Source organism: Salvia hispanica, chromosome 6 (genome assembly GCF_029641045.1).
Source record: "Salvia hispanica isolate PSC_SH4W2 chromosome 6, Shi_PSC_v1, whole genome shotgun sequence".
NCBI classification, from domain to species: domain Eukaryota; kingdom Viridiplantae; phylum Streptophyta; class Magnoliopsida; order Lamiales; family Lamiaceae; genus Salvia; species Salvia hispanica.
In genome coordinates this window covers 39,103,282-39,127,664 of record NC_142697.1, presented here as the reverse complement: position 1 = coordinate 39,127,664, position 24,383 = coordinate 39,103,282, and the positions used below count along the sequence as shown (strand labels likewise).

At 36.2% G+C, this 24,383-nt stretch overlaps 5 protein-coding genes across 11 annotated transcripts in view; 3 read left to right on the top strand and 2 right to left on the bottom strand.

Annotated features, from left to right (window-relative positions):
- LOC125205431 (universal stress protein PHOS34-like) overlaps positions 1–24,383 on the bottom strand; it is a 57,514-nt gene that overhangs the window by 24,873 nt on the left and 8,258 nt on the right. The window lies entirely within an intron of this gene.
- LOC125204904 (uncharacterized) lies at positions 1,885–6,813 on the top strand. 3 transcript variants are annotated; one of them, XM_089060602.1, is made up of 13 exons: positions 1,885–2,173; positions 2,249–2,782; positions 3,043–3,454; positions 3,537–4,197; positions 4,589–4,629; positions 5,055–5,123; positions 5,214–5,314; positions 5,410–5,488; positions 5,584–5,835; positions 5,929–5,978; positions 6,066–6,147; positions 6,232–6,326; positions 6,422–6,813. In XM_089060602.1, exons 2-13 carry the CDS (start codon positions 2,328–2,330, stop codon positions 6,534–6,536), a joined length of 2,412 nt encoding a protein of 803 aa, XP_088916728.1. In that variant the 5' UTR covers positions 1,885–2,173; positions 2,249–2,327; the 3' UTR covers positions 6,537–6,813. The 3 variants fall into 3 exon arrangements, with proteins under 3 accessions (XP_088916728.1, XP_047959633.1, XP_088916727.1); XM_048103676.2 differs by having other exon boundaries at positions 1,885–2,782; positions 5,584–5,682; positions 5,764–5,835; XM_089060601.1 differs by having other exon boundaries at positions 1,885–2,782.
- Positions 6,757–8,941, bottom strand: LOC125204905 (DNA-binding enhancer protein-like protein). The gene is made up of 4 exons (XM_048103678.2): positions 8,750–8,941; positions 8,590–8,645; positions 7,175–7,241; positions 6,757–7,082 (listed from the first exon to the last, which is right to left on the bottom strand). Exons 1-4 carry the CDS (start codon positions 8,876–8,878, stop codon positions 7,002–7,004), a joined length of 333 nt encoding a protein of 110 aa, XP_047959635.1. The 5' UTR covers positions 8,879–8,941; the 3' UTR covers positions 6,757–7,001.
- Positions 13,232–18,257, top strand: LOC125208437 (transcription factor bHLH148-like). 5 transcript variants are annotated; one of them, XM_048108050.2, is made up of 4 exons: positions 13,232–13,390; positions 13,699–14,324; positions 14,764–14,833; positions 17,920–18,257. In XM_048108050.2, exons 2-3 carry the CDS (start codon positions 13,752–13,754, stop codon positions 14,824–14,826), a joined length of 636 nt encoding a protein of 211 aa, XP_047964007.1. In that variant the 5' UTR covers positions 13,232–13,390; positions 13,699–13,751; the 3' UTR covers positions 14,827–14,833; positions 17,920–18,257. The 5 variants fall into 5 exon arrangements, with proteins under 5 accessions (XP_047964007.1, XP_088918150.1, XP_047964006.1 ...); XM_089062024.1 differs by lacking the exon at positions 17,920–18,257 and adding an exon at positions 17,447–17,465; XM_048108049.1 differs by lacking the exon at positions 17,920–18,257 and adding an exon at positions 14,983–15,163.
- PFD3 (prefoldin 3) lies at positions 21,032–23,645 on the top strand. The gene is made up of 6 exons (XM_048102167.2): positions 21,032–21,225; positions 21,657–21,714; positions 22,487–22,558; positions 22,768–22,887; positions 22,964–23,065; positions 23,346–23,645. The coding sequence occupies exons 1-6, from the start codon at positions 21,098–21,100 to the stop codon at positions 23,424–23,426; spliced, it is 561 nt and encodes a 186-aa protein (XP_047958124.1). The 5' UTR covers positions 21,032–21,097; the 3' UTR covers positions 23,427–23,645.

Genomic DNA, 24,383 nt, shown 5'->3' with positions numbered 1-24,383 from the left:
TTATACCTTGGTGTTAAAAAAGGGCATATATGTTCGAAAAACTAGGCGCCAAAATCTGGTCCATCATATCATGATTTTAAAGACGATTGATCATACTCAACTTCTACGCACACAACTGTTAGATGCAAAAGTCGCGAACCTTGTTATTCATCTTACGATAAAGTTGTATTAGGAGTATCATATAGATTTTCATAAGTCAATAGTACTATATAGTACTATATACATCATATAACAAGTTGATTTTTGTCATTCAGTAATATTATTCATCGTACAACAAACGTATTTTCATCATATTAGTAATACTGATGTCATTGTATATAAAGAAATTTTGTGGGTATCTCATTTATCAAATTATTGCTCAATCACATAACAATAAAACTCCATACATAAAAATATTATTAGATTAAAAAAAATTGATTTTCAATTCGATTCGGTATAGATAAAAATCGAACCAAAACCGAATACTTATTGGTTCAAGTTCTAAATCAAATTGTTACAATGGATTTTGTCTCCTCATGAGTTAATCTTCATTTATTCTATTGTGGTCCACTATGCGTACTTGGAATTCATTAAAGCATAAGATATATGCCTGAAATCAATTAAATAAAATTGTCTTTTATTAAGGAATTCTTTGAAATATTAGCAAAAAAATCAAGGCCTTTATTGTCCTATATGTGGTTAATTTTATTCACCCAAAAGATTGTGGAAAATAATACTCCATGGGTGCGAATTATTTTATGTAGAGTAAATATTTTTATAGTACTACTAATATTTAGTTAAGTTCTTAGGATATTTTTTAATATTTTTATTCACCCAAACTATTTTTATGTAGAATTTCTGAATTGAAATTTGCAGTTAACTAGGGTATACCAAACTTTAAGCACACCACTTATAAATGTTACTACTCAACAAAAACACTCTATGAATATACTTTAATGACTAATATGGTGCATATTCTAATGAGAGCTTTATAATTAATTATATTTTAAAAGGAAAAATATTACAAAATTAATTCAGTATTGATTTGAAACTATGCACGATAAATAAATCCATCGTTTCACTAAATTGGCCCATCCATGTTTGTGAAGACAGAACATTTTTGCATTATGTGGTCTGGAAAATCACATAAATTAAATTTAAAAAGACAATACATTAACATACAAGAAGTGCTAAAAATAGTGTGATCTAGTTGGCATTTACGCATGAAATGATCATGGAATCACTGTGCTATTTCCAGTCTAGAACTAATAATTAAAAAAACATAAGAGAAAGATATAGTAATATATTTATTAATCCACCAGTATCTGGTGGTGCTATTTTTATGTCGCAACTATGAGAGAAATGGACAAAATAAATTGCAATTTATCAGGCCATTAAAATTAGGTGGGCTGAAGTCACCCAGAAAAATAGAAAAATAAAAGAAAACGACAAAAAAAGTAAATTCCAAAATTATTGATTTTATTATTATGGTTTTTTCTTTCACCTTAGATATTTATTGATATTGATAACAAAAGATCATCCTTTTTTCAACTAAATAGGGGGATACATTTGGGGAAGACAATATCAAACAAAAGTTCATACTCGAAAAATAAAAAATAAAAATGAAAAACTAGTTGTATAATAATAATGCAAAGCATTAAAATAATGAAATTGATTGGGGCTGGTTGTTAATTGTTTATACCTATTTTTAAAAGAAAAAGGCTGAACAAGAAAATGATGCCTCACGCGCGCGACGCAGTGATGGTCCATCACTCATTCGATCCATGATTGGCTAGTTTGGAGTAAGTGGATTACACGCGCCGCGTTCGCGAATGGGGCTCGGAAATGAAGGTCAAATCTGTTCAATATTATACCAAAACCAAGAACCGCCCCTAAAGCTTAGAGCTCACAGAAAGTAATTCAGTTTAGATAGAGAGAGAAAGAGAGAGAATCGGAGAGGGAGCTACGAGGTGATTGAGAACAAATCTGATTAAAGTTGAGTCCCAGAGGCAAAGGTGTAGCTTGTAGAAGTCGCGAAAAAGATTGAATTTTTGATTGCACATTATTCACATAAACACGAATTAGTGTTGGGAACTTTTTTATTCTGAACAAGGGCAGACATTGGCAATCTTAGTCATAGATCCATTGCGTGGGTATAAACGGCGAGAGGGGGAGAGATATTCAGATAGAAAAGGTATTGAGGGAAATCTGATTTCGCTTCTTCGTTTTCAGTTGAAGTTTTCGCATCTCCGTGATTGGATTTTTGCAGGTTTGGTTGGAATTTTGGAGAAGGGTTAGTGATATTTTGCGATTTTCGAGATTTGATTTTTTGAAGTGTCTCGAGAAATATGGAGAGCGGAACCGAGCAACCAGCGTCGTCTTCGGCGCCGCCGGCGGAGGAGCTGCTGAAGAAGATTCATGAATTAGAATTAGGTCACGCGCACTTGAAGCACGAGATGTCGAAGCTGATCACGACTTCCACGGCTGAAATCATGGCGGCTGATCGCCGGCAGAAGCAGAGGTCTCACTCCATTTCGCCGCAGCGGGTGCCGCGGTGGAGGACCGCCGCGGGAGATGGGAATGCGGTGGCGGCGTGGAAGAAGGGCTCCGCCACTTTCCGGCATGCGTCTCCGCTGCAGAGGGAGAGCCATAGCACTGATTCGTGGACGGCTGGCGGCGGCCGTGGCGGCGGAGGCCATGGACCGGCGGCGGTGAATCTCACGGATAAGCAGTATCTGAATATATTGCAGTCGATGGGGCAGTCGGTTCATATATTTGATCTCAATTTCCAGATAATTTACTGGTTAGTTAGTTGAATTTTGCTCAACTGTACTTTCCAAATTTAGACATTTACCGAATTCTTGGTGTTTTAGGCAATTTATGGTTGTAGTTAATGGCTTTGGTTAAATGTGATGCTAAATTTATTCTTGTTTGTAACACATTTGGAAGCAAATGCTTAAGGATTTATCAAGTTTAAATACATGAATTATGATGAGATTAGGTTTTTATGCTAAATGCTGAGTATGTTTATTGAGAAGATAAGAGTGTGTTTGTCTGATGTAGGAATAAAAGTGCCGAGAAACTATATGGATACTCGACTACAGAGGCTCTAGGGCAGGATGCGATCGAGCTACTGACAGATCCTCGAGACAGTGCGGTGGCTAGTAACATTGTGCGTCGTGTGGCAGCTGGTGAAAGCTGGACAGGGCAGATTCCGGTTAAAAACAAGAGGGGAGATAGGTTCTTAGCGGTGGCAACGAACACCCCTTTCTATGATGATGATGAGACTTTAGTTGGTGTTATATGTGTATCGAGTGATTCTAGACCATTTATAGAAGCACAGGCGGTAAATTCGGAACTCGGTGATTCGGGAACGGGCTCAAGATCTAGCAGGGCTAGAACCATTTCAGGAAAATTTGGACTTGATCATCAGCAGCCTCTACAAGTAGCGATAGCTTCAAAAATATCAAACTTGGTGCGTATCCTATTCTGTCGAAGTTATGATAGTACTATCTATATGTATAGCATATGCTGACTTCATTCAAAATCACATGTAGGCTACTAAGGTAAGCAACAAGGTTAAATCGAAAATGAGGCCTTCAGAGAACTCAGATCGTGAAGGTGGGAGTAATGATAGTCATCATTCGGAGCATGGTTTCCCAGAAGCAATGTCCGAACATCGAGAGGATGCAGCTTCAAGTGGAGCTAGTACGCCTAGAGGTGATATACATCCTTCTCCATTTGGTGTGTTCTCTGGTGGTCATGAGGAAAATTCTCCAGGCAAGCCATCTAGAGATTCTGGTGACGAGGGCGAAGGGAAACCAGGAATCTCTAAGATTCTTAGCTCAAAGGCAGAGGCTTGGATTGCTAAGAAAGGTTTAACATGGCCATGGAAAGGAAATGAACAGGACGGGGCAGAACCAAAATCTGGCCGATTTGGCTGCTCATGGGAGAACAACCAAGAACATGAGTTGGGGCCGCAAAAGAGTGCTGCTGACTCATTAAAACCAGAAAACCACACCGCCAAGACCAACCATACAGCTAATAATGAGGCTCCCGGGTCTTGGTCATCTTTTGTTAATGTTAACAGCACAAGCAGCGCTAGTAGCTGTGGAAGTACGAGTAGTAGTGCTCTTAATAAAATCGATATGGAGACTGACTGCTTGGATTATGAAATCTTATGGGAGGACTTGACTATTGGAGAACAAATTGGACAAGGTTGGTGTTTTCAAATATATGGATAGTCATTTTTGGAGCATTAGCTTCTTGATAACACACAATCTGGATATCAAGGTGAATTACCTAGGATAAAGTTTGGGGTATACATTATTCTCAGTGACCACCTACTTAGAAACCTTTAAGGCAGAGATAGCATCTGAGCTGTATTGCTGCATTTGCTTTTTTATGTTGCGTTTTATGATCAATTAGGACCTGTATTACAATGAATCAGTCTGTAAGGTTTCAGAGTGGAGATTTTTCTACTTATGATTTTTCGGTGGTTTGTTTCTCACCTTACTACTTTTTTTCTTTCTTTCTGGAATTGCTTTACCACTTGATCATGCTGGAGATTCATTACCTCTTACGTCTAACTTGTGGTATATATATGCAGGTTCTTGTGGAACTGTATATCATGCTCTGTGGTATGGATCAGTATGTTCTTTAACTCCATTATACTCTCTCTCGCCTTTCTCCCAGCCCCACCACACCAAACAGATAACAACAAATATTGCAATTAAATCAGTTACTTAAAAATCACACGATATGGCCGGGTTCTTTTTTATCTTATTCCCCATTTCATTCTAGTAGAGTTGATCACATAATGTAGCCCAAATAACCATGATATGTTGGTTGCTTTGACTAGGCTAATACATTTTCCTTGTTTATCCAAAGTGTTGGTGATCAACTGTGCAGTCATTATGTAAATTTTCAAATCAAAAGTTTGAGAAAGAAACTAAGCTATGCTCCTAGGCCTTCCCAAATATTATCTTCTTGCTGTAATTTAATTTTATATTTAATACACAAGGAGAAAATGTCCTAGTCTTCTCTGTAATAGAATGAATTTCAATCTTCTGCAGGATGTTGCTGTCAAAGTATTCTCCAAGCAGGAATATTCGGATGATATGATCTTGGCCTTCCGACAGGAGGTCCGTGTGCTTTCTTAAACTACTTTTGATAGAACCGTTTAAGCTTTATTATAGATTATGAAAGATTGTCTCATTGTATTTGTTTTCAAGGTGTCGCTTATGAAAAGACTCCGACATCCAAATATTCTCCTCTTCATGGGCGCAGTTACTTCATCTCAATGCCTTTGCATTGTTACGGAGTTTCTCCCACGGTATGTTTATAATGCGTAGATTTATCCATCTTAATCCCTCACACACGGGTTTGCACCTTAAGGCAATCTAGTATGAACCCATTTATTTAATGCAGTGGAAGTCTGTTCCGGTTGCTACAAAGGAATTCGCCTAAATTGGAGAGGAGGCGGCGTATTCAGATGGCTTTGGACATAGTAAGTCTCTAACTGCATTAAACTTTGGTGCATCTTTGGAATGAAGTAAAGAAGTCTTTCTTAGTCATTATTGTTTTGAACTTGTACGAATACAGGCACGCGGCATGAATTACCTTCATCATTGCAATCCTCCCATTATTCATCGTGATTTGAAGTCTTCAAACCTTCTTGTCGATAAGAACTGGACAGTCAAGGTCAGCTTGCAGTCACTTTTACGCATCAATTCCAGTCACTTGCTTTGTATTCATTCATATAATTTCATGCATCATACACAGGTCGGTGATTTCGGTCTCTCGCGTCTTAAACATGAAACGTATTTGACAACAAGGACGGGAGGGAAAGGCACGGTACATAACTGACACCTGAGAGTTGTTTTTTTTTTTTTGTTTCAAAATGCTATAACTGTGTGAATAATCATTCTAGCATTTATGCAAATGCAGCCTCAATGGATGGCTCCCGAAGTTCTTCGTAACGAACCTTCAGATGAGAAGTACGGCCAACTGAATATCAAATAAATCTTGTTTCAAGTAAATATTTCAATTCTAAATCCATTTTTTTCTTGTTTTGGATAATCAAGGTCCGATGTGTATAGCTTCGGTGTGATACTATGGGAACTTGTCACACACAAGATTCCCTGGGACAACCTCAATTCTATGCAGGTAACATTAGTCTGGACAAAATTGTACACTTGAAAAACAGTGAGCCAGAGAGAGTTGTGTGTGATTTGTTTAGCAACTTGGCAGGTAATTGGAGCTGTGGGCTTCATGAACCAACGCCTCGAGATTCCAAGCGACGTTGAGCCACAGTGGACTTCCCTTATCGAGAGCTGCTGGCATAGGTTCGTATTCGCTCAGTCTTCGCATGCTTTATGGGAGATGAAACCATGTTTAGTCACCGAGTTCATCACAGCATTAATTTATCTGTTTATTGTAGCGAACCCCAAAGCCGTCCTTCGTTCCAAGAATTAATGGAGAAGCTAAAAGATATGCAAAGGCAATGTGCAATTCAGATGCAAGCTGGTCGAGCTGCTGCTGCCAAAGAAAGGTAGATAGATGCAGATGGCTGTGCATTCTTGTGCTGTGTTTGTAGCATTACTCCCACTTGCACATACTGTAGCATCACCGGAGATTCGGCCGTCAGATTCTGCCAGCAACATTGTTTGACGAGACAGATAGTGCAACACATCCTGAATGTGCCTCCGGAGGAGGACATGATTCACATTTGTGCTTGATTGAATGATTCGTGATTCTCATTTTTGGGTCCATCTCTGACTAAAACAATTCAAGATACACCATATATAAAGTTCCAAACTTGTTTGTTACAAATTTTACAAGCACATAGCTACACTAAATCTTTCCGGCGCAACAAACACTAGTAAAAAATGCTGACAAATTCATCCTTGTATTATGATATAAAAACGTGCTGAACAATCATAGGCGTGTGTCTTAAACATGGAAAATATTGTCAAAGATTTCTCATCACAGCAAATGCAAATCGAGCATAATTTTCTTAATTAGTAGAGCAGGGATCTGATGGCAGCAACAGCATCACCTTTATGCTCACGCAAGGTTCTTTCTGCAACCTTTTTGTCGAGCTGTTATTTCAGAATCAGAGGAAATGGAGTTAGAAATTTACACTACACAGTGAATTTTCACTAAAGATTTTACAAGAGTTTGAGGAAACTACCTCCAGTTCATTGGCAATGATGTCGACATCACCAGCATTAATTTTAACGGCTGCCAATTCTTTCTCCCTGCAACAGAACCAAACATGGATTTCATAGTAAGTCATAGCTAGCTTCAAGCAAATTTTCTGAATTCTCAAAAGGTACAAACCAAAATAGAATGAACAAAGGACTCCATACATAACTTTGATGCCAATATCATGACATTATACTTCTTTTTAGCAATTTTACACCTACACCTTCAACATTTCGATTGATAAGCGCCATAAGACCAATATCTACAGCTAGAGCTTATACAGTAGTTACGATCCAAGCCATGAGCTAATAGCATAAAAACAAGTACTCCATTATAATTGAGCTCATCATATATGAAACTAAGATTCTAATATTCATTAGAATCTCAAGCCAATCAACTATCAACAGGCCATAACTTGCCCGAGAAGAAAAAATTCTCCACCACCACATGATATCTATAGTTTTGCTAAAGTCTTCCAGCCATATTAGTCATGATAACAAATATGCCAGACCATTCAAATGGAGATGATTTATCTTACCAGCGTGATAAAAAAAACACTAATTTGATGGGGAAAAATTGTGAAATCTCAAGGATAAAAAACTTGCAAGAATCCATGATTGTATTTAATGCCAGCAAGAATCTTCATCATTCCTCTAAATATGTTTCCACTACATCAAAGCACTGGCTACTACGAAATCGATTCAAAACCCTAAAGCAGTTAGCTTGGTGACCAAGGAGCAAGCGAAGATCAACGAAGCAACAAGAAGGGAGAAGATGAGTGCCATGCACATGCACAAGAAGCTAAGAAAGAGAGGAATAAAATCAGTCGTGAAGCCATGGCATCTCAACCTATTCCTCCTACATGGAAAGACATTCTGACTGGTGGTGCATGATCATTGGCCAAGAGCTCCAGCTCATCCAGCACGTGAGAAGAATGGATCAATATTCTCGGTTATGCTATGCTGTCACTTAGCTTAGATAGGTTTAATCATCAATTTTAAGATTTTTAATACGATGTGGAGTATCAAATTGTAATACACAGAAAACAGATTGAAGTTATCAATACACTTGTCTTTTTGCTAAAATTAGCAATGCTTTCTCCAGTGGTTTTATCTTTACATATGCAGTAGTTTGTTCCTTTAAGCTGAGCCTCACTACACATTAGTATAAGCATATCTAGACCTATGAAATCTTCCAAAAGACCAAAACTCATGTGTTCTAGCTCAAATATTTATTACAGCAATCAAGCATTGAGTGAAGCTCACTGAATTCTAAAAAATGTTAGTACACATTGCAAAATTAACATTTCTTTTATAAAATTCAACATATAATAAAACTTCGTGTTTAAAATAGGGCTAAACTAAATTGAGCAAAAGGGGGAAAAAGAGAAAAATAACACACCTCAACCTAGCAGCTTGTATATCAGCTTCTTTTGATGCGTAGATTGAAGCCATGGCCTAAACATTATTTAAAAATAGCAAACAAGAAAGAAATCAGAAGATCATCACCAACCATTTGATTCTAAGAATAGCACTAAGAGTTCAAACTTCGAATTACAGACTTCTTGAACTCTGGTTGAGTCGAGCTGTCGATCCTCGACTCGGTCGGTGAGTTTATCGAACGCTTTGCTCTGCTGCTGCATGTCTTTGGAATCCACAAAATTCTCGACTCCATCGTCTCCTGCTTCCATCGCTGCCGATTAGGATTTCTCTCCTTTTCCGAGCTTGAATTTTAAAGAATTGATTTTGCAAGCCCTAGGATTTACCTTTTGGGCTATAAAATAGGGCTTCGTTTTGGGCTCTAAATTCAGTAATATTCTAGTTTATGCTTTTGCTATAGCAAGTAGTATTATGCGATATTATATTCGAATTTTGTTTAGGTTTTAAATATTAAAAAAATAAATAAAGCACGTTGTGATTGGACACCGAATGACGGACGTTAAAAAAGCGACAGCATGTTCGTCAGTGCGCAAGCGTGTGAATTACCGACGCGCTTTTATATGCAGCGTTGTGCTCTAAGCACAACACTATCATTGCATAACTTGAATTTAACTTAGTTACGCGAGTCAAACTTCAAATAATTTAGCTATGATTCTTTAAAATGTATTGCACGAGTGAGACTTGTCAAGATTGAGTTGAACTTGGTGGAAATTGAACTTGACACTACTCATCCATTCTAGAGTGATCACATATAGACTAGGTGATTGAGTTAAATAATGGTATATTTTGAAATTAAGATAATGAGTTGGAACTTGAATTTGACACTACTCAGTCTCCTCAATACACTCATGAATTGAATTTCTCAAGTGGAAGTCCATTCTAAGTAATCACATAAAGTTAGAGTTAAGAGTGGAAAATCTACTAATTATGATGATGAGTCCAACTTGAATTTGACATTACTCGGACCCGCCAATATTATATATATACCTATTTTGTTTCCCATGAGTCATGTGTATGTGAATATGTGATGACATAAAGATTACAAGAATCAGTTACAAGTTCAAAATCTTGTAATTAAGGTTTTTGAGTTGGGCTTTGTACACGTACAAGGCTTAGTTTAGTGAGGTGGAAGCCCACGCTCTTCAAAACAAGTTACTAGTATATCATACTTATCGTGCTGATTTTCTTTTGAAAGTATCAAATTTTTGCTGTATTGTGATTTTCAATACAATATGATACTTTATGAAAGATTTCGGTGTGATAATAATGTGAATTTTTATAAATTGCAGCATACAAAGATATACTGAACTTTCAGTATATACCATTATTTGCATTATACCGTATATATTGACATCAGTATATACCTAAAAACTGAATATATTTATATATTTAATAATATACTAATGAATAAAGGAGTATAATTCATCATAATTTTTAATTAATACTAGTATGCTTACTCTGTATTTCTGAAATGAGATAAGATTTGTTGTCGATATGTAGCTCAAATATAACAACATAAACTGTGCCTAAAAGTTCACGATAGATTCTCTCTCTTGCTATAATGAGACTTTAAGCACAACTATTTTAGCATGGACAAATAAATTTGTCATTGCAGTCCAAATGCATGCACCTTTTGTTGTTTGGCTTTGGCTGCAAAAGTAGGATTACTACCTATTAAAGCGATTTTGACCCCTAATCTATAATAAATAGACAAATGTCTCTCTCTTCATACATAGTTATAATAATTATATTTATCCCAAAACTACATCAAAAAACTATGCAACGACAATGTAAAATTATTGTATTCTCAATCACATTAACTGCACTACAAATGGATATATATTTTTTTTCTCTAATCAGATTTAAATTTAGATGTTGCATTCATTTTCTAAGGTGATACATGCATCACAAATCTTTGCGATCAAGAATTTAAAAGGATACTGTATTTTCACAATTATTAAAAGTTCTTATTTGATTCCTTGCCTATTTTATATATATAATTGGCATACTCACGAGATGGTTGATTGGTCGCTCACATTGACGCATGAATTTTTCTAATAAAATAATGGAGTGATACAAAATTGATCAACTGTAAATTACCATATTATTCTCAATCTAAGTAGGTTATATGTCTAATAAATGAAACTATTTAATTGGAATAATGAGGTGATTTCGATTCAGACTCAAAGCCCACTAAAAAGAGTCACTTCAATTTGTCCCATGGTAGGGCGGCAACAACGTTTATAATCATGACATAATGTTGCTACTACAATTTTTTGCACTTGTAAATATTATTTTATTCATACCATTACCAACACATGACAGCCATTATTTTCTGTCAGAGCTTGGATTAGGTTTATGATTAGAGCACTATCTATGATTATGATCTTTAACACATTTTTTTATTACTTAATCCTTTGTTAGAATTGACTTAAAGATGGTTATCATATCAATTTGCCGAATAATGCAGCCCAACAATATTTTGTTACATATATATACTAATTGGAATTTGATATAAGTTTTTTCTTACATAGAATTTTAAATATATTTTCTACATATTGATTTAATTATGCCTATATACATTCTCTTTGATTAAAATAAATTTAGAAATTTTTACACTAGAGACACGACCACATTTATATTTATCAATACTATTCCATATAAGAATGTTTTTCTACTGAAATTGTTGCAATTGTTACCTAAATTCAGGCAAGTGAACTGTGTGTTTACCCAATTTTCTGGTGAACGTGAGTTGCATTTATTTTCCAATTTATAAATAAAGCAGACAAAGGTGGAAACCACCACAAGGTTCTCTTAACCTATTCTATTTCGATTGATATGTCTTTATAATTTTTTTTGCATAAAAAATATCAAAAGTTGGATTAATCATTGCACGGAACATTGTGAATATGGTGGGGAGGGAACCAATCGATTTTTTTTTGGAAACCAGACATCTCATGTGTCCAAATTATTGCAAATCATTTCATCGTATATTTTGTTCTTGTTCGTACTAAAAGAAAGTATTCCCTTTTAGTAGTATTATTTAATGTATATTAAGATTTTTTTTAGAAAGAATTGCATTTCATTTCCCTTAGTCAGGAGTATAAATTTGAAAAAGAATATGATTTTTAGAAACTTGGTAATATCAAGTAAAGAATATGCTAATAGCCAAACACAAACTATAACAATTTTTAGTCAATTCAATTTTTTCCTCACAAACTCAGAAATTAGTTGAAATATTATGCGAACTTTAAGTTTTTTAGTCGGAGTATTTTTGTTTTGGTTTGAAGTTGATGTATATTTTGATTAGCCCCAAAAAAACTCATGTTTTAGTGTAACAGCCAATATCTACGGTTCAACCAAATATGATTACATTAATTAAGAAATTACTTACTTACTAGGAGTATATTTTAAAGACACAATTCCCAAGAGCTAACTTCCAACCATATAACACGGCTTTGTCTCTCTCATTTTGAAAGTTCTGAGTTAATGTCGTCTTGGAAAGGCAAGATCAAATTATTTGAAATTAAAAATGATTTTGAATATAAATAAATAAAATGACCGAACCGGTGGTGGGTTTGGCTACGAATCAGTAAGCTTTTTAATCCACCACAACCCTCTCTCGTGAGCCACTGCACTCAAAATATTTAAATTAATTTTTTTTTTGGTGGGGAATGGTTTTATATTTCGCAGAATTTCTTATTCAAGTTTGGTGATTCTTTTCGCTAATCTATTTAGTTTAAAACCTTTTAATTGCGTTCTTATTTTGAGAGGTTTCAAATTTAAATTTTCTATTATTTGATATTTAAAATTATTTATAAACTTACAAATTTGTTGGCATTTAAATATAGTAAGATTCAAAAATTTGTTCGCACAGTCTGTTTATTTCATTATTAATTTAATTTAAATATGTTTTAGAATGTATATTGAATTATGCATATATGTATATAATTGTTCCCCTGATTCAACTATTGAACTGATACTAGTTGAACAATGAATTGATAGTTTTGTCGGTTCGCTTATCAATTCGATTTTTAAAACGTTACGCGATACGCATATATCTATAGTCAGTGTCAGTGATGATAATAATAAGTCTTATTGTATAAAACATGGAGTACTATTTAGCTTATCTCAGGTGATTTAGTTTGTTCTTGAAAAAGTTTATCTTGTATGGTTACAAAATTGAGTACTTGTCACAATTATGTAGCTCAATTACCAAAAATTGTACTCTTTCATTAGTGGTAAAGCATTTCTTTGGATACGAAAATTAAGAATACGAATTTAATAAGTTAAGTTAAAGTGAGAATAAAACTATTTTATTCCACAATTACTCAAGATTGTTTGCATATACACTTCATAAATAATTTTCGATAACTATTTATTAGAGTTTATCTTTGATAATATGTGGAGTTAGTCAACAAACGCATCCATTAAGTAGGAGTATTAGATGGCACTAAAGAATAATTAACATGAAAACTTAATGGAGAATTGATGGTTACATTTTCAACTTCCTTTATCACATGACGCATTTCTTTTCTTCTTTTTTTTAAAAAAAAATTTAATTTAAAGGGAAAAAAATAAAAATAAAAAAGCATGGGCATGAAGTGAGCCTCCATTTGGTTACCTATAAATCCTCCACCTCTCACAGTCCTCCATTTCTTCTCCACTGATAAAGTAATCTCCAATCCCTAAATCTCTGTTCAACAGGATTGAATTTGCATTGGATTTCCCCTCGATTTGATCAGACCCTAGCAGGAGCAAAGGTATATCCAGATTTCTTCTTCCGGTTCCATCGATTTTGCTATTGCTTTGAAAATTTAGCAGTTTAATTCATTCATAGAACTCTCGCGAGCATCAATTATGATTACGATTATGAATACAACTGTGATTAAAATTATTATCCGTTTCTATGTTGCTTCTGATTTTCTCTCTCTCATCAATTTGATTGTGAGATTATAATTTTTTAATCAATTTGAGAGCTCTGATATCCTTTCACTTTTTCCGATACCTATTTGAATCTGTCTCTGGTATTGAATCTGTCTCATCTTTAACCGTTCAATTGATTCTGCAGCTGCAAAATTCAATCAAATTCGTTGGATACATTAAAAAGCAGCAGCTAATAAGATGTCATCATCGCTCCTATCAGCGAATCCAGCGCTAAATTCCGGTAGATCGTCGACGAGGAGACGGAACAAGAAGAAAATCCAAAGCCACGCTATAGCGGAAAATCTCAGCAGCAACGATCAGCACCAAAACTCACCAATCGAATGGAAATCGGAGACGCAGCAGCAAATCTACTCGTCGAAGCTTCTCCAAGCGCTGCGCCAAGTCCGGAACGGCGACGGCTCGCCGGCGCCGAAGCGCGTGCACGAAGCCGCCGACAGAGCCCTAGCCACGACGGCGAAGGGGCGAACGCGATGGAGCAGAGCGATCCTGACCAACCGGCTGAAGCTGAAGTTCATGAAAAAGAATAACATCGTGAAGCGGCAGAGAAAGGTGATGACGTCGATCTCCACCGGCAACAGCCGGTCGCAGAGGAAATCGAAGGTGAAGATTTTGCGGCTCAAATCCAAGTCTCTACCGGCTTTCCAGCGCAAGGTCCGCGTTCTCAGCCGGTTGGTCCCCGGTTGCCGGAAACAGCCGATGCCCGTCGTTTTGGAAGAAGCCACTGATTATATCGCCGCCCTTGAAATGCAGGTATACTTAATTTGCGTTTAATTCGACATTATATTGTTTTAACTCTGTATATTTGATAATATGAACGCATCATAAAATAGACTTGAACCCAAAATCTTTGATTCGGCATTAGCCATTCTATAAATAGCACTATTCTAATTAGACTATGGGTCCGATACACGAAATTGTAATCAGAATTCTATGGAATTGATTCAAGTGTGTGTAGTGTGTGAAGTTACCAATTTTATAACTATTTGGAATTCCAATTATCTACTTTACATATTGAATTCAAATCGTGGAATTAGAAGGAATTGGAATTGGAATTGGAATTCAATACCAAATCCAATTTTTTGTGGTATCAAATATTGGATTAGAAATTGAAAGCTTCATTCCCAATTGCATGACACCGGAGCCTATGTATTGTTGAAAATGGAGTAATTTAGTTGTCATGTGATTGCAGGTGAGAGCGATGAGTGCCTTAGCCGAGCTGCTCTCTGTTTCAGGCTCATCAAGTTCCCACTAAGCTTGGGGTATGTGACAAATTTATATTTATATCAAAGTAACAATATTGTTTGAATGTATATATATTGATGTGTATTGCATTTTGTTGAAACGATTTAAGGCTGGTTGAGTGTGATTAAGAAGTGAATTTTGTGTGTATTTGGTTACACATTGCAAGGAATGGACATGTGAGGAAAAAAGGGACACATACATAAAATTAGGAGGTAGCAATCAAGTTGGGTTGGTCCCTATTGAAGAATGGAATATCTGAGTATGTCGTTTCTGGCTTGGGGGTTGGATGGTGAAATTCATTTGTCAGTGTAACATGCACAGCAATGAAAATGACTTATCTTTTTGAATGTTATGGGTGTGAAATGTGAATGGAATGGACCTTTTTAGATGCCCTAATATTATTATACTTTTCATCTTTTTGTCTTTGTTAAAGTTCCATCAATTCTATTGGCTATTAGTCTATTACATGTAAAAAATGTAGTACTAGTACTTATATGAATGTTGTCTTTTGTCTTAATTAGTGGGATAGTTTAAAAGAATATTGAAAATGTGTAAAGCCACTAACCGCATTAGAGCATTCCCAATGGAGGTGGCGAATTCTCGGCGATAAATCGCCGGTTATCGCCGAATTATCGCCGGCCATTGTGGCGAAGTCGGCGATAATTCGGCGATAATGTTGCCGTTGCTTCGCCGAGTGGCGTTCTAACGCCGGATTATCGCCGAGCGATCGCCGGCCACTGTGGCGACGCTCGGCGATAATCGGCGATAATTAAAATTTTTTTTTTTTTTTTTTGAACCCAACGGCTATTTTACATTCCACCCCTATAAATATTTCCTCCACTTCCTCCATTCATCACCCACAATCTTCATTCTCTCCATTTTCAATCTCTTCTCCCAATCTTCAATTTTCATCAAAATTATGAGCTTTTGGAAGAAAAGTTCCCGATCGGGTAAGGATAAGGGTAAGGGGAAAGAGTCGAGTTCACAAATTCCCAACACGGATGAAGCAAACGAGCAGTGGATGCAGTCGTTGTTGGCGATGGGTTCTCCTCCCGGCCAACTTCCATACGGGGGTCCGTCTCCTTTGCAGACTCCTCCGGCGCGGAGACTTTCTCCGTACTTCAACTCTGCCGGCAGAATGCCCTTTCCAGCCGACGATGTGTATCGGCCCCAGTTCGACACCCCCGGATCAACCCCAGGCGACCAAGAATCTCAGGCCGCGACACTGAGCGCGGAGGACTTCGAGGTGGAAGAAACGCCCACCGAGCCGCCTTCTAGGAGCGGGAGGGGGAAGGCGCCGGCGTCGTCGGCTGCGACTGATACGGGTTCCGATGAGAGGCCGAAGCGGGTAAGGACTACTTACACTCTGCAAGAGTCCGAGCTGATAGCCGACTGCTGGGCGGACACGTCACAGGACGCGGAGCGCAGCAACTACCAGACTGAGATCATATTCTGGGAGCGGATTGCCGCGAAGTACAGGAGCCACAAGACTGCCTCAATGAAGGACCATGGCAGCGAGGCGATCCGTCGGCATTGGGAGCGCCTCATGAGGGACTGCGGGCACTTCAACGGTATTTATTCTAACTTGATGACTCACATGACGAGTGGCCAGAACGAGCACATGGTCCGAGATGAGGCCATCCGGATGTATAGTAGCCAGTACTTGTCGACGAAGGGCTTCAAGTATTGGAACATCTACGATAAGCTGAAGGATCTCCCCAAATTCCGGACGGGAATGCACGACGCGCTGCACGGGAAATCGGTGCGCTCGCGACTTAGCGTTTCGGAGAGCGAGGGGAGCGCGGCCCACATCGACTTGAGTGGGGATGGTCCGCACGAGCGCCCGGAGGGAGTGAAGAAGGCGAAGGGGAGGCGGAAGGGGAAGGGCGCAACGTCGGAAGTCGCGTCGGAATCCGTCATCGACTTAGAAAAAGCCACTTATTCGAGCAATGTCGCCAATCTGACCCAGATGTACACGCTGTACTTCACCGGCGGCGGGACCCCTGAAGAAAAGGCGGCCCTCTGGAAATGCATCCAACACCTGCAGAGTACGCTGGGGCTCGATCCCGACGCCCCTCCGGCCCCTCCGTCTTAGATTTTTTTTTTTTAAATCTTTGTTTATTTGCGTTTTTTATTTGTAGTTTTTTTTTTCTCGTTGTATTATATTTTCCAATGATTAATACAACGATGAATTGTTCATTATTAGTCTATTTATTAAATACATTTGTAGGGAAAATTAAATAATATAAAAAATAATGATGTAAAAATGAAATGTTGAGTTAGGGAGAAATAAGGGAGAAATAAGGGAGAAACCAATGTAGCACTTGGCTAAAAACTGGGGATAAATTTTGGTGCTGATGTGGCGCTGATGTGGCAGGAGTTAGGGAGAAATAAGGGAGTTTTTAGGGAACTCCATTGGGAGTGCTCTTAGGCTTGAGGTAATGGTATTCGTGTCACAACATACAATGCCACGTCGTGCGGTCGGAGAAAGTGATGTTTTACAATATCATTTCTAGAGAAGTAGATGTTGCTATAGATTTATTTAGTTTCATAAAAAGACAAAGGAAACTTCAAATAATAGGGAATATAAGCTTGAATACTAATCACAAGTTTACAAAATGTCATGACAGATAAAGTGGATTTGGCAATGGGGAGTTTGTCCAAGAACTATTACAACATAGTTAACACTTAATGAAGCTTCAATACAAAACAAAAAAGTAAATGTGGTCACTAAGATTGGTTTAGCAAGTTGAGAAGGTAGAGGGATTTCATAAACAATGTATAATTTCCATCTCCAAATTTTGTTAGGTTAAGCGTTAATGTTAAAAACCTACAACTCAGCTTGTTGATCACAAAAGTTAATTAAAGATGATGAGTAATCCCGTTTGGAGCATCTTCACTAATTAGCTCAATCATCATGTCTAATTCGAGTGTGATTTGTACATAATTGGAATCCACAAACAGTGGTTAAGCTCATTCAAAAAAGTACTGAACCACATGAGCTGAACTTACCATAATTGGGCCCCAAATTAATAAAAATAATTGATATCTATTTAACTTTTTGACAAATACTATAGATTAATAAATAAATATATGTATGCAGAAGCTTGGAAGCAACGAATCAGATAGGAAATGTGGGTTCCATGGAGCATCTAATCAATTGTGGGTGGGAAGCATGTGCCATTAAATTAGAAATCCAGAAACTTAGAGAAGAGGTTTAGAAACCAAGTTAAATTAAAGTTAGAAAATAATTTATTATATAGGGAGAAATTGTACTATTGCATAAAGAGGGATTATTACTATTTTATGTCGATAAAGTTTCATCGAATCTCACATATGTGATACGTGTAATTTTAAAAGCAAACTTGAATATATATACTCTAGCAGTCATGTCTCGTATGTTGTATTGTTGTCATTCATAATCAAAATAGCTTCATTTTATACTAGCAATTTGAGGTTCAAATTTGAATAATTTTTTAATTGGTTAATAGTAGCATAATTTTGGTAGGTATAGCTCAAGATTATTATTTTATTATGTTCAAGCTAACTAACTGGTACTTAGCTTGAAAGGATTTGTTATCATGATTGAGTGCTTAGTTTGGCCAGCCATTGGCCATAGCAATATGATAGCATCATTGTGTTTTTGATGGAAATATATGATTAGATTAACCTCAACTGTATATATATATCAATTATCAAACTTATAAACCTTTAAAGAATATACTCCATCCGTCTGCAAATATAAGTCTCATTTCTTTCCATCACTAGTTCTAAGAAATATTAAGAAAAATAGGTAGAAGAAGTTTCACACTTGTGTATAGTATTAGTTTAAAATGATATGTGAGTGGAATGTGAGATCTCTTTACCATTTATAGTAATAATTATGAACCAAAATTATTATTCACGGACGTAACTATAAAGTAATGAGCATATAAGGGAATCAGCTACACAATGAAAAAATGGCTTGAAAAAATACACAGGGTATATTATGTTTAGTCTCTTTTACTAGTTTCATCTTTTTCTCATGATGAGCAATCACATAGATGGAAATTTTACTTCGATTAACTAGTATACTTGAACAATTCTAATTTTTGTTGAACTTCGAATTTTTTGAATTTAGCATATAAATTTAGTGTAAAATAAGAAAAGAGATTAGAGTCATAAAATAATGGTAGTTGAATTGATGAGTGTGACGATCGAAATTATAATGTGAGATTCGTTAGTAGTGCAAATAAAACGTTGCCAATGCCATATTTTTATAATTCTTTAAAATTTTGGTATATATAATTGCCACTTATTAAGATGGAGGATCATATGATAGGACATGGACGAAATCCTGTCTGAAATAAATGCAGCATTGAGGGCTAGCTCTGGAGTGAGTGTCCCACCCCCATAAATAAAAATAAAATAAAAACTCAACAAAATGAAACTTTTAATCATGCATTAAACTCGAGTGATTGGTTGGTTGAAAGGGTTTGCTGACTGTTATACAAGTAGATCATAAGCTTTGGAAAACGTACCAATGCAAAAATAATGGAGTAATAGTACTACTAATCATCATCATCATTTTATTTATATTTTATAAATTAAAGTACATTTGTTAGTTATATGCACGGTAGAATATTTTAGATTTGGAATGGATCAGTTGGTGTATCAAAAACCATAAAAACCTATTTTGTGATACGAAAATATAAACATAATACAACACTCGAGCTCCTCAATTTAACAGATTTTTTTGGACTGTTTTTTATGAATATATAGAATAGGTAAAATCCCGTGCGTACTAGTTACCCGAATACCTAGTTATTAGTAGTATTTTTTTAACTAATAAGTAGTACTCATTTAACATAAAATTTATATATTAATAATGCATTTATAAGAGTTGTCGTCTTCTTGATTACCTAGTTGTTGAGTCTTCTTTCAAAATTCAAACTAAATAATGTACTACCCTTATTTTCCAACTTTGAATTATGAGAGCGCTAAATCGTATAGATGTACTAAGGTGGTGTTCGGTTTGTAAGATAAAACAATACCAAGATAGGAGTATAATCAAGGATTGAATTATGAGATTATTTTAGTCATAGGGGGTTAGTTATGACTAATTATCTCATGATTATCCATCTATGATTGAGTTGTGAGGTTAACTCTCATGAACCAAACACACAACAAATTTAATCTCAGATACAATCTTGCAAACCGAACACTCCAGTATTGATAAGAATGAATAACAAATGATTATTAAGTTATCTATGAATGAAAGTTTAGTTTATTTTAAACAAGCAATTCAAAATGAAGATTTTTTTCCTGATTTTTTGCAATTAGAATAACTTAATTTTAAATTGATTATTGTTAATAATACACCGTAGTTTACAAATTCTAAAATTTAATTTACTACCTATTCCACGATTCTTTTGTACTTTTCGAACGTGATTTATAGTGATTTTTTTAAATAAAAACTAAAAACAAAACACCTGTACCAATCATGGCTGAGCAAGGAACCCCCTGGGAACAAAGATGGGCCAATTTAGCTGAGCAACCTGAAGCCCATTTTAAGCCCAAATTTAATTAATCTTAAAATTATTTGGTTCGAATATTAAGATATCCCAGGGCCCATTTTAAATGACAGCTATATCTCTCACCTCTCCCCTATTATTTTTTCCCTCATCAACTAAGTTTTAATTTATTAATAACAAATATTTAAAGACAGTGTTAAAGTGACCTTGAACCAGAGACTATCAGTCTCATGACGGTCTAGTTTCATCACCACATTTTTTTGCATTTCATTTCAAACAGCTTATGAAAAAGGCACATGAAGTTCAATCACCGAAAATACACATTAATTTTTTTAAAAATTTGGTATTCTATTATATGAACAATAATGAATTCAGCCAAATTTATACCATTCACATCAATCATGCAGTATGCAAGTTTGCCAGGTAAGATATAAATCAAGCAATTCATGTTACGTGTGCGACAATTATTTCGACACTGACGATTTACAAGATAGTACTCAGTATTAAAGAAAATAAAAATAAAAATAAAAATAGAGTGAGATGTATTTAACATAAAATCATTTATGTCCATTGAAAAAATTAAATTAGTGAGTTAGTAGTATATTAATTTAGTGTACAAAATGTGATAGTATAGTATTTGGCATGAAATTAAAATAATTTATCGGGCCTCGGTTTATTTATCATTTGCAGCCCATTCCTCGCTACAAAACACGCCCTAGTCTGTGATATCGCAGCGCGGCTTTTTCAGTGCATCTATTGACAGCGGAGATGTCAACGTCGGCGGCCTTGACGGATAGAAGAGGGATTCCGGCGGCGGCGTTCGTCGAGGATGTGCAGATTTATCTTTCTCAATTGAATCTAGATGTCAACTCCGCCCTCGCATTTTTGCAAGAGAGGTTTTTACTAAAACCTACACTTTGATTTATGCTGTCCATATTTACGCCATATCGACGCTTCCTAAGCTTGGAAACATTACTAGTACTTCTTTTGTTCTTGCAATTTGTTATGTATTGTGATAATTTGCACTATTTATTACTGTGTAAGGAGCTCTATTGTTTCTAATTTCTGATAATGATTCTGATTGTTGGTTTTTCCGGAATTGGGTGGAAATTGTGAACCGCTGTATAAAGCTGCTAAAGTATAAGTTGGTTGAACTGGAAGATTTTGTAGGTTGTTTTTATTAGCAATTTTTGGGTATTGGCTCTGAAATTTGATTCAATTTGGAAGTCCTGTAGTTATTGCCAAATTCATGCAACGGGAACACTTTATTTGCCTATATCCTGCGAGCTTTCGATTGTGTGTGAATAAACATTATTTATCTTGGCAGACTTCAACAATACAGAGTGGTGGAGATGAAACTTCTTGCTCAGCAGAGGGATCTTCAGGTATACCAATTTTGTTGTTCACTTCTTAGTTTTCCTTGATGCGGGTAATTGAGGTTGTTATAATTTGGGTAAGAATATACGAAGAAGAGATAGGAACTTCAGGCTAAGACCTTAGAGAAGAGTCGAGGGGAAAATGTGTATGGTTTATTATTCAACAAGAACTGGAATTACAGTGTGATCTCTCTTCTAAACAAGCTGAAGAAATACACTTTATACACCTCCCTTCATAACTGCCTCAAACGGCTGAAACAAGAAAACAAGAAACAAACTAACTCTTCAACAACTCTCTCAACGGCTAGTTCACAAGATTTGAACTTGCCTCTTCTTTTCTTCTTCTTGGGCTGACTTCTCACTTGGGCTGGGCTACTTGTGCATATATCTCACAGAGGTTGCATCATGTTCATAGTCTCTGAAGCACTAGGATGGTTTGTAGTTTTGATGGATGGACATTAGTATATTACACCCTTCCTTTTAATCAGGAGTGTGCTCTTTCTTTTCAATCCAGTGGTCTGCTTATAATATTTGTAATCTTGATAGTTGGCTCCTGTTATGAGATCATGCTCTTTAGGAGTATGTGATACTTCAGTCCAGTTGAATGAGTGAGAAATCTGTCAGCTAGCTGTTAGCTAAGCTTGCTTCTTGAAGAATGCTTTATTTGCATTTATCCTGAACCTCCTGATTCAATCTGTCAGGATCAATAATGATTCGTTGATTTTCCACTCATAACATCCTTCTACCAAGTTACCATCGTTTCCATATGATGAATCAACAGGCAAAAATCCCGGACATTGAGAAGTGCTTAGACGTTGTTGCCACTTTGCAATCAAAGAAGGGCACTGGTGAGGTTTGTTCTCGAACTTTCAACTGTTTGTACCTTTTGATTTTTGTCTTGTAAGATGATGGTTCTACTACAACTTCATAGTAAATTCTCGCTACAAGATTTGTGCGATATATGGGCCCTAATAAACTTCCGGCCTAAAATTTGTATACTTCCTCAATTTATGGTCTAAGTATTTGAGCTGTTTGTCCTAATTGGTTTTATTGTGGATGCAGGACCTTATTGCTGACTTCGAAGTATCTGAAGGCATCTACTCCCGGGCTCGCATTGAGGAGGCCGAATCTGTCTGCCTATGGCTGGGAGCGAATGTGATGCTGGATTATTCTTGTGAAGAGGTATGACCTGTTTGAAGATTTATCTTCAAGTCAGACTTTGTTTCAGTTATTTCTCTCAAAGCTTGATATCTTGCAGGCAACTGTCCTCCTTCAAAAAAATTTGGAAAATGCAAAAGCAAGTTTAGAAGTTCTTGTAGCTGATCTTCAATTCTTAAGGGATCAAGTGACAATTACTCAGGTAATCTTTTGTCATATGTTCCAAATGCCCTTTTTTGGGCAAAATCTATAAACCGGGAGCTACTTTGAACAACGCAACTAATAATGAAGTAGGTTGTCTATGACTCACTGCAACATACTTGCTGCATTTGCAACACTCAGATCATAAATACACATTATGCATATCAATTTTTAATTGGTTGCATTTGTATACACACGTTCTCTGTTACATATCATTTGCTGGTTCCTTCCGCATATTTTAGTATGCCTGTGGTATTTATCTATGCCAGTGGATTGATCAGGTCACAATTGCTCGTGTGTACAACTGGGACGTACATCAACGTAGACTGCAGCAAGCCGCTGCTACACCCTCAGAGTCCTAAAACGTGGTGGTGGTTCTCCAGTTTCTCCTCCAGATTATAGCACAAGTGACCTTGTTTCTTGCCCGGTCGAACCTTTATACAAAGACAAGTTGTAGCCCTACTGAGTCTATGATTTTTTAACCAGGCCCTGTTTTGTGCCTTATTAACTTCATAGCTCAGCATATGTTTGAACATCTTGAATTGTGTTGTTGTAATGTGAAGGCTTATGCATTTCCTCAACTTTGTGTATGAATCATTACATGTCTCAATTTGCCAACCTAGTTGTTTCACTATGATGTTCTACTTTAATTCCAGAGCTCTCTCTACAAAGGCCATTGATGAATTTAGGGTTCTTGTTCTTGGCTAATGTTGATGGGGTCCACCTAAGGCATTGCAAGGACCATAGTTGTGATTTTGTAGAAGCATCTATGATTTGGAAAATGTTGGCGTCTTTATTGTTAGCTAGTAATTGTACTTTCTCATAAAGTAGGCTTTTGGAGTCTACTTGTTATATCTTTGGAAGTTTATGCAATTTGCTTTATGCAGGAATTCTTTCACATGAATCTGGTGAACTATATTAATCTAGAGCTGGTTAATGTGATGCTACATCAATTTGGAATTGTCATCATGCTTTGAATTTGTGGTCCATTTTTCTATGAATTCATGTTATTCCTCCTAAGTTCTATTATTTAATTTAAGTTTTTAGTGATTTTTAAAAAATGTTTTTGGGCGAGTTGGATTATGCTATTGCAAATGATGTGTCAGTGTTTTTATTCCATTTATTTTCAATTCTTGTGACGTATTCATATCTATGATTTGTAGCATGTTTTATTGAGTAGGGCTAAGATTCCCCTATTGCAATAAAAAAGCTATTGAGCTTGCACTATGTTACGTGGTGTAATTTGGATTGTTAACGTGTCAACATGATATCGATTTAATTTAATAAGGGCTAATCTAAATCCACCCTACAATTATCGC

What these genes read in the sequence shown, in the direction of transcription:
- PFD3 (XM_048102167.2), top strand. Translation starts at nt 21,098, where the DNA reads ATGTCAACGTCGGCGGCCTTGACGGATAGAAGAGGGATTCCGGCGGCG. An exon ending in CAAAGAAGGGCACTGGTGAG is followed by an intron (nt 22,559 to 22,767) that starts GTTTGTTCTCGA and finishes TTGTGGATGCAG; the next exon opens with GACCTTATTGCTGACTTCGA. An exon ending in TGGATTATTCTTGTGAAGAG is followed by an intron (nt 22,888 to 22,963) that starts GTATGACCTGTT and finishes GATATCTTGCAG; the next exon opens with GCAACTGTCCTCCTTCAAAA.
- LOC125204904 (XM_089060602.1), top strand. Translation starts at nt 2,328, where the DNA reads ATGGAGAGCGGAACCGAGCAACCAGCGTCGTCTTCGGCGCCGCCGGCG. An exon ending in TCTTGGCCTTCCGACAGGAG is followed by an intron (nt 5,124 to 5,213) that starts GTCCGTGTGCTT and finishes TTTGTTTTCAAG; the next exon opens with GTGTCGCTTATGAAAAGACT. An exon ending in ACAACCTCAATTCTATGCAG is followed by an intron (nt 6,148 to 6,231) that starts GTAACATTAGTC and finishes GCAACTTGGCAG; the next exon opens with GTAATTGGAGCTGTGGGCTT.
- LOC125208437 (XM_048108050.2), top strand. Translation starts at nt 13,752, where the DNA reads ATGTCATCATCGCTCCTATCAGCGAATCCAGCGCTAAATTCCGGTAGA. An exon ending in TCGCCGCCCTTGAAATGCAG is followed by an intron (nt 14,325 to 14,763) that starts GTATACTTAATT and finishes ATGTGATTGCAG; the next exon opens with GTGAGAGCGATGAGTGCCTT.
- LOC125204905 (XM_048103678.2), bottom strand. Translation starts at nt 8,878, where the DNA reads ATGGAAGCAGGAGACGATGGAGTCGAGAATTTTGTGGATTCCAAAGAC. An exon ending in ACTCAACCAGAGTTCAAGAA is followed by an intron (nt 8,646 to 8,749) that starts GTCTGTAATTCG and finishes AATAATGTTTAG; the next exon opens with GCCATGGCTTCAATCTACGC. An exon ending in ATACAAGCTGCTAGGTTGAG is followed by an intron (nt 7,242 to 8,589) that starts GTGTGTTATTTT and finishes GTTCTGTTGCAG; the next exon opens with GGAGAAAGAATTGGCAGCCG.